This window comes from Populus nigra, chromosome 3, assembly GCF_951802175.1.
Source record: "Populus nigra chromosome 3, ddPopNigr1.1, whole genome shotgun sequence".
Lineage (NCBI taxonomy): Eukaryota > Viridiplantae > Streptophyta > Magnoliopsida > Malpighiales > Salicaceae > Populus > Populus nigra.
This window is the reverse complement of record NC_084854.1, coordinates 23818067-23827248: the sequence shown is the minus strand read 5'-3', so window position 1 is coordinate 23827248 and position 9182 is coordinate 23818067. Positions and strand designations below refer to the sequence as shown.

At 31.2% G+C, this 9182-nt stretch overlaps 1 protein-coding gene across 1 annotated transcript; it reads right to left on the bottom strand.

Moving 5' to 3' along the window:
- Window positions 1–4667: 4667 nt before the first annotated feature.
- On the bottom strand, window positions 4668–6313 carry LOC133687905 (zeatin O-xylosyltransferase-like). The gene has a single exon (XM_062107243.1). The coding sequence runs from the start codon at window positions 6281–6283 to the stop codon at window positions 4862–4864; it is 1422 nt and encodes a 473-aa protein (XP_061963227.1). The 5' UTR covers window positions 6284–6313; the 3' UTR covers window positions 4668–4861.
- Window positions 6314–9182: the final 2869 nt, after the last annotated feature.

The following is a 9182-nucleotide window of genomic DNA, read 5'->3' as shown; positions in this document are numbered from 1 at the left end:
CGTTAGGATATTTATTGATATAGCATTTATCATGTATAATAATTAAGATGTTGATTGCAATGTAAAGTATTTTACCGACAAGTAATTAGGATGTAAATGTGTCGACAATTATGCTAATGTGTATTTATAAAAACAACTTGAAGTTTAATTTTCAATCAATCCACGATTCAGATTATGAAACTATGATAACCTAATATAAAATAAATAAAAATAAATTATAAAACTTAATTTTCAATCAATCCAAAATTGAATGTTGAAATTAAGAAAAACTCGATTAAAAAACTGACACAAATAAAACAACCCAAGTCAAATCCGGTTGACTCTTTAAGCTCATGACCTTAATCATGTGACCAAGATAATTTCATAGAAAGTAAATAAAAAAAATTGGGTTAATATGTCAAACTCACGATTCAGGTCATAAGATTGTGATAGCCTCGTATAAAAAAAATCAAAACAAATTATAAAGTTTAATTCTCAATCAACCCATTGTTGAAAAATAAAATTGAAAAAAAAAATCAATCTAAAAATAAGACACTAAAACAACTTGAGTCTACCCAGATTAATTTGAAAAACTCATGATTCGGATTATAAGACTAAGATAACTTTATAAAAAGCAAACTAAAATAAATTATAAAGTATAATTCTCAGTCAATTAAATGTTTGATAATAAAACTAAAAAGAATACCGATTAAAGAAAAAAACAAAACTCAACTTAACATGATCAACCCGTTAAACTCGCGACACGAGTTATAAGATTAGGATAACCACATAAAAAATAAACCATAACAAATCATGAAATCTAATTTTCAATAAATCAAAATGTCTTAAAAAAACAAAAAACAAATAAATAAAATAAATAATATTATCACAATAAATAATGTTTTATGATGTTGCGCATAACAAGAACTTCTATTTTTACTTTTTACTAATGTTAATGCTAATAATTTCTATTTGTAAATGATCAAAGTAGCTAAAACCAAAATTCCTAGATACAAACTTGAAGCCTAATGTGACCATGTCGCTATTGTTTGTGTTTTGCAATGCAAAAACACTTTTGAAGAAAAAAAAATTTCTTCAATTTTTTTTATGTTTTTTAATAGTTTTGATATGATAATGTTAAAAATAAATTTTTTAAAAATAATATATTAATATACTAAAAAAAACACTTTAAAAAATAATAAATACCATAATACCAAACAAATTAAACTTATCATGATGATCTCATATGGTAATCAAAAGGTTAGTTTAGGTAGTAAGAAGTGAACTTATTATTATTTAATGAACAAAAACTAAACTAGAGAGGAACTAGTTAAGGAGGGGAAATCATTATTCCCTTCCTCACAAATCACAGTTCAAGAATAATGATTTTTTTTTCCAGTTATTTAATATATTTTTTTTTATTTGATCATGTTATGTTAAATTTATTTGGAATTCAGATTTTTTATTTTTGTTGATGTCATGTATTGTGTGCTCATTATGTCATTAAACAAACCTGAATCTCTGCTAATTTGAAAAAATTAAATATAATCTCATCAATGTAAAATAATTAAGGCTACAAGGACTGAAATTGAATAATTGATAAATATTCATATCCTTTTCAAGGACAAAGTTTCAAGGGTAGGGGAGAGAATAAGCCTTTTTTTTCCTTTCATTTCTTATTTTTTTTAATTTAACTCTCCTATATTTAATTTTTTTGGTATTGAATTTAACGGTTTTTTTGATTGGCTACACATATAGGGAGTCCATAATGCTGCGGAAAAATTATGGGAGTTATTTGATGTTTGATTTTGAAAAACAAAACTAAATTCAGTTGATATAAAATAATTAAGAGTTAGGGACTAAAATTAAAGTTGAAATAAGTACGAGAACTGGGGTTAACAAGCAAGGATAATAAGTTGATGCTTAGTTAAGAGGCTTCTGCAGTCTTTAAGTGATGCATGAGTTGTATCATAACAGCTTCCGTAACGACATTAAAAGCATCACACTACACTCTTTATAATGGTGTGTCGCTTATCGATGGTGGTGCAGTGGTTAGGCTCCAACAAACTTTTTTCTTCTCCTTTAACTGGGAATCATGTTGTTTTGAAACATTTTATAGGAATCTTGTTATTTGTTTATTATATCAAATTTGATTTTCAATCTTTTTATTGCCTTTTATTTTATTTTGAATCCTTTTTTATTATTTTTTTTTTCAATTTTATCCCTTAACATTTGGTTTCATTTAATTTACATCTTAAATTTGGTTATCATTATTTTGATTGCTATTTGTTTTTTATTTTTTTTTAATTTCATCCATTAACATTTTATTTCATTTTATTTTTATGTCAAATTTGATCCTGATTATTTTAATTGCTATTTTTTTTCTCCACATCCTTTTTAAATTATTATTTTTTCATTTTATCCTTGAACGTTGGGTTAATTGGGAATTACGCTTCATAATGTTTTTGGTGTGGTGATCTTGATCTCATGACCTGAGTTATGGTTATAAATTATTAACCTGGATTGACTTCGATCTTTTTTTGTATATATTTTTTTAGACAAATTTTCTTTTATGATTTCATTCTTCAACATTGAACTTGTTGGAGATTGAGCTTTGTGATTTTTTTTGCTTTCCTTTCCATGAGGTTATCTTAGTTTCATGACCTGGATCGTATGTGTAGTGGGTTTGCCCTAATTAGTTTGGGTTTTTTTTTTCGAGTAATTTTTTTAATATTGAATATTTGTTTGGCTTCACCCTTCAATATTTTGTTTATAGGAGAGTTAGGTTTCATTTTTTTTTTGTTATTTTACCTTCTAGTAGGCCATCTAGTTCGCATTATTTAACTCGTGTCGTAAGGTTTGCATGTCTTTTATTTTTTGGGGCTTTTTTTATTATTTTTTTTCCATCCTTGTATATTTGGATTATTGATAATTAGACATCGTTAATTTTATTGATTTGCTTTCTATGAGGTTAGCCTAGCCTCATAATTAACTCGGGTTGTGAGTTTGCGATGCTAACTCGGGTTGTCTCTATTTTTTTTTCTATTTCATCATTTAATATTGGATTGTTTTGAAATTCAATTTTTTTTTATGGCAAGCGTTATTCTATAGGTGATCATTATTATTTTTTATTTTAAAATTTGGTCCATCTATTGCTTTTTTTTTTTCTTATAAAATTAAATAAAATTATTTTATTGGACGCAATAAGATCACTTGAGTAAGGATTTTTTTTTCCTTCTTTCAAACATGCTACTAGTGCATGAATATCTCTTTTTACATTACCAAAACATAGACCCGAGACACGACAAATCACGGGTCACTTGTCTTTAATCTCAAGTTCACTCTCCCATTAACTTTTTTAAGATGTGATTAATTAGTCCTTAAATTTTTGTAAATATTTATTGTAAAAGACAACATAAGGATAACAGTACATCTCATATTCTTAAAACATAAGATTTTCATTGATATATATTTTGGTCCTTAAATTTCTATTTTTTTACATTTAATCCTTGACTTTACTTTTTTTCTTTCAAACAAGTCCTTGTAAGTCTCTATTTTTTCCCTCCACTTTTTAACCGAAATATCTGGATAAAACTGGGAAAAAAAAATCATTCCCTGAACTTCTTAATAGTTTTTAGATGACTGGATTAATAATTAATGTATGTGATTATTTTTTATAATTATAGTTGGTGTCATCATGATTTTATTGTTTTTTTTTATAATATCATATATCTATTCTGAGAAACTGAAAAAAGTTTATGATTTCACATGTACAAATTCAATTGAAAAAAAATCAAGTTTGGGACTAAATTATATTTACTATAAAATATAATGACCTCAAAAATCCAGTTAAGGTTTTTTTTATCAAGAAATAAAATACAAATACCAAATTTTATATATATATATATATATATATATATATATATATATATATATATATATATATCAAGACCCTGCATGTTTTAAACCGCGAGGAATTAACCATAATATCCTCGTATGTATTGAACATGCATGAAATGGTCATAAACAACATATCCGACTATCTTCTTATTCCCCTCTATCTCTCAGGCAAAAAAATCAAACCCAAAATTGATTCCCAACAGCGATCGATTTTGTTGAAATCGATAGTTATCGGGTATGAAACACGTTTTTGGTAGTGGAAAAACAAATAGCATTGTTTTTTTCCTTACATCCTAAAGAATGCTGAGATGATTGTGTGAGGGATCATTATGATCATATTACGGATTAATGTAGCCATGTAGAGAATGATGAGATGATTGCACGCACGTTGCAAGAAGAGCTTTCGTAGCTTGCAGTTACTGAAGAAAAATGGGTATTAATTCACATGGTGAAGAAGAGCACTTTCAGGCTTCTCTGTTGATGAGCATGATTGGCAATGTACACCGACGGCGAGGAACTACTATTCAGGTTTATGGCTAAGATTATCCGTTTCATCTGTTGGTTTCACTTGATGTAGTCACAAAGAATCAGATGATGCAGTACCCTCTAGTTCATGCTCGAGTCCTGCCAATGGGGGAAGTGTATTACTAATTATATATTCACAGGAATTTACCGATGAATATGGTCTGGATGATGTAGTCGCCGCTCTATCTTTTTATTGCATTTTCCCCCCACCAATTACTCTTTAATGTCTAGGTGATTGCATTCATGAAGTATCCAGTGCATGAGAAAAAAAACAAACGGTACACTTTTATTTTTATTTGAAATGCAAAAACGGCAGAAGTTATAATTAATTTAATGACAATCCAGTATGAGTACAAGGACTGTATAGATCTCTTGTACTTGCCTAGCTGCATTTCATTGCAGGTTGAAAATTTATTATGGCTAGCGAAACCAGCTTAATTAGTGCCCACTTAAAAAATTAACTCGTGATATGAGCAACGAAGGATTCCATCTCCATACGAGAAACTCCTCCTTCAGCCGCGGATACTCGCACGGACTCCCCCATTTCTTCTGCTCTCCTTCTCATCTCATCACCTTCTGTCGATGCCATTAGCTTTTTCACAGCACTTTCAACAATCTTTGACGTTACAATCTCATCTCTTAGCTCCCATTCCTTAACTACAACTCCAATCTTGAGGATTTTTGTTATTAGAACTGCGTTTCTTGGTTGATCTGAGTGCATAGGCCAAGCAGCAATTGGCACTCCCATGGTAATACTTTCCATGCAAGAATTCCATCCACAGTGACTCATAATCCCTCCTGTTGCCGGATGGGCTAAAATCTCTAGCTGGGGTGCCCAGTCTCTCACCACTAGTCCTATCCCATCCACTGAATCCTCGTACCCTTCTGGGAGTTCTGCTCTTCTCTCTTCTCCGTTGAAAACATCTCCTTTATCAGCATCTCGTAGTGCCCAAATAAACTTTTGTTTACTTTCTCTCAGCCCAATTGCCAGCTCCTTGATTTGTTCATCATCCAAGGTTGTAGTCGTCCCAAACGACACGTAAATGACTGAGTTTCTTGCATGTTTATCAAGCCAATCCAAGCAAAACCTCTTCTTTTCTGATCTCTCGGGTATTGTCACGGGATTGAAAGGTCCTAAAGCCCAGTGCTTAATGCCTTCCTTAGCTGTTTCTTTCTCAAGCAAATCCATATAAGCACCTTCTACCAGTTTACAAGTGTTGTAAACACAGCCAGTGTTGAGCTTTTGGTAATTAGATTGACGAGCAAAAAAATCTGCAAACTCAGCAGTAAAACACCCTTCAAGAGAAGGAATATCCTGTGGAAACAACTCATTATCCTCTATAATATTCTTCCCTTGCTGTTCCCATGCATACGAGGAAACAGTAAAAGCAGATACACTACGGAAAATGTAAGACTCTACATTAGGGAGTAAACGAGCTTCTTGAATCACAGACCCCATTAGAGAGTCATGAATTACAACAATCTTCCTTGCTTTGCATGAAAGTGCACGTACAAGCATTGAAACAGGCTCTGTAAGATGAGACGAGGCATTGAAAGCAGGTTGCAAATGAGAAGGGAACTTGATTTTGGCATTTGGATTGGGAGGAGGGCAATGAAAAGGAGGGATCTCAATATCATGGAAATGGATACTCGCTGCGGCGTCTGGATCCCAACCGTGCACGCGCTGCTTGGCCTGACGATTGTGGGTGGTGGCGCCGACATAGTGGACCGGGATGTTATAGGATAGGACGAGCCTGGAGAGTTGGAGGAGCTGGTTGAGATGGCCTTGTGCTGGAAAGGGCACCATGACCACAACAACTTGTGCTTGTTCAGTTATGCCATGGCATGGTTGGTGCTGCTGTTGGTTTGCCATGGCCATAGAATAGAGGATGGATATGTTCGAAATGGCTAGCTCTGAATATAAGGTTTTATGGGTGGTTCTGTGTTGGGCGAGGGCTTTATATAAAGGTTATCAGATGATCTGGGATGATAGTCAAGTGAAGGGGCGGAGCTAGGTGCATTTTAGGGAGGCCAAAATTAATATAATAATATATATTATTAAAATGTTTATTTATTTAAATTAAAAAATATTAAATAATAGAAAATTTTAAAATGTTTGACAGGGCCGGCCCTGCTTGCCTCTCCTGTTCGGCCCCTGGTTAAGTGCATGTTTTGCAGTGTGATAGAAATAGAAAGGGGGTTGTATTTTAAATTATTTTTTATTTAAAAATATATTAAAAGAATACTTTTTATTTTTAAAATAAAATTAAAGTTTTGAGCAGTAATATTTTAACCAAACCCACACTAGAATAAAGTGGTTTCTTGTGTTTAATGGAAGTAGTGGACCTTCTTTCACACACACTCCATATATATCATGGAGTATTGTTTATGGAAACAACGCTTTAGCAGGGGGGGAAGACGTTGTTATTAAAAATCAAAGGGGATAATTAAGTTATTCTACAGGTGACTCTTACAGCTATAATATCTTGAAGAAACCGAAGCTGCATTGGGTGGTGTCCTCTCTGCAGATTAAGGAGGCAGTCTACTCTCCTACTATAATGCTGCTTGATAAATATTCTGTATCGCCGCTTGTGCAGCGGAGCAGACGTTGTTATTAAAAAACATTGCTGCGTGCATGACGTTTACAACCACAGCAGCAAATTAAGGAAGGCAGGCAGGCAGGCTACTCCACCGTGTACGTACAGACTGTCTTTAGGTCGTCAATCCTTTATCAAAATGCAGGCCGGATTATGATTATCTCTCTGTTGTTGTGATGGATACTCTTTTTTTAGCATCCAGTTTTCAGGGATCCATATGTAGCTAGCTGGAGAGAGAACAATTTAACGACTCGTTCAATAGCATTTACTAGTTTATTTATTTATTAGCGCTACGCCATTCTCCAAAATATTTTTGAATATCTAAAAAAAATATGGAGAACATATAGAGTTATTTAATATTGTTATTACGTGCGATTCAATATCTCAACTTTGAAATTTAATTAACCTGAGTTTAAAATTAAATTATATGTAGTTTTTTTTTATTCGAGGAAACCCCATCCCCCGGAAAGCGTATTTTGTGGGCCCAGGTGAGTGAGTAAAACCCCGGCTGTCCCAGGCTCTTACAAGAGGTGCACGCTCTGACTCGAACTCGAGACCTGCTGTGCAGATCTCAAGCCCTTTACCACAATTTTACACCCCTTGGGGACATAACCGATCGAATAGATTTAATAGGTTTAAAGACAATTAAAATGATTGATAAAAAACTTGGTTTGACTTTAATTTTTTTTTTCAAGATGATATTTTCTTTAATATTAAGACATCGATGTATTAATTTTATTTGAAATATCAAGAATTAACTCAATAAAATTAATTTTATTTTGTCAAATCAGACATTAACTCAAACATTAAAATTTATTTTTAACATCATGAGAGCCCCAAATAAGACTAGTAAGAACAAAACATCAAATTCAATTTGTAGTCAACTTTTATGTGAAATTATTAAATTGGAAAAAAAAAGAGTTAAGTGACAGAAAAAAAAGAAAAAAAAATCATTATAGATTATTATTACAATTCACAATGAAATGTATCATTATTTCATGTTGCATTTCCATTATTTTTAATATTTTTATATTATTTAGTGTGTTCATGATTTCAAAAGCATTAATTTTGCTAAATCAAATTATAATTATTAAACGGAAGCAAAAGGAAGTAAAAAAAGAAGAAGGGTGCAAATGAAAAAAAATGTAATGAATGAAAAAAAGAAGTTTGAGTTGGTTTATTGTTCATAATTCAAATATCATTTCATAATATATAAAAGAATTAAAATTGTTAAACAAAAGGAAATATGACTCAATAAAAAAAAAAGAATTCAAACAAAAAAAAAAAACAGAAGCACTGAGGTGATTCATGATGAATCGCGTTTCCATCTCAAATCCTTTAATGTTTCTTATTAATTTGTTAATGCCTTTATTAACTAGAGCAATGATCCGGCCCTGATTTTGTGGCGGATATAAAAAAAATTATAGTTAATTTTGAAAGTATAATTTAATTGGTTAAATTCTAGGTTTATTTTTTAGAAATCATTAATTTGAATCTTATAAATTTCAGGCCACTAAAAACTTACATGGTTGTTAACTTCAGGGTTTATGGGATCAGTCGAAATACACGCAAGCTGCCCGAACATCCATATTAATTAAAAAAAAATTCATCGTTTCCTGCTTAGGAGAAATAATATCATCCAATCTCTCATTTGGGTTAAATCTTGTTATATGATTCGATATTATTTTGAATAATTGAAATCAACACATCAATAAATATATTATTTTCTTCTAAAAAGAATATTCTATCATCAATTCTTATAAAAAATAAATAAAAATGTTATGTGTTGCGTGTGGTCCGCAGCATGTGACAATGAGACACCACACATTTTAAATGAAGAAAAGAGGCAAGGGGTGTCGGCTGCCTCTCTTGTAAATTGACTTTAGTGGCAGAATGAAATGAGAGAAAGAGAGAGAGCATCCTCGTGAGAAACAAAGAAAATAAACCGTCGGGTCTGGACCCTAGCCTGTTTTGAAATATGACTGCAGTTTTTTTTAAAAATATTTTTTATTTTAAAATATATTAAAATAATATTTTTTTATTTTTAAAAAATTAATTTTGAGATCAGTGCATCAAAATAATTTAAAATATATAAAACAATTTTAATTTTTAACAAAAAAAATTAAATTTTTTAAAAACACGGATTGATCTGCGTTTCCAAATGCTTATAAGTGCATTACA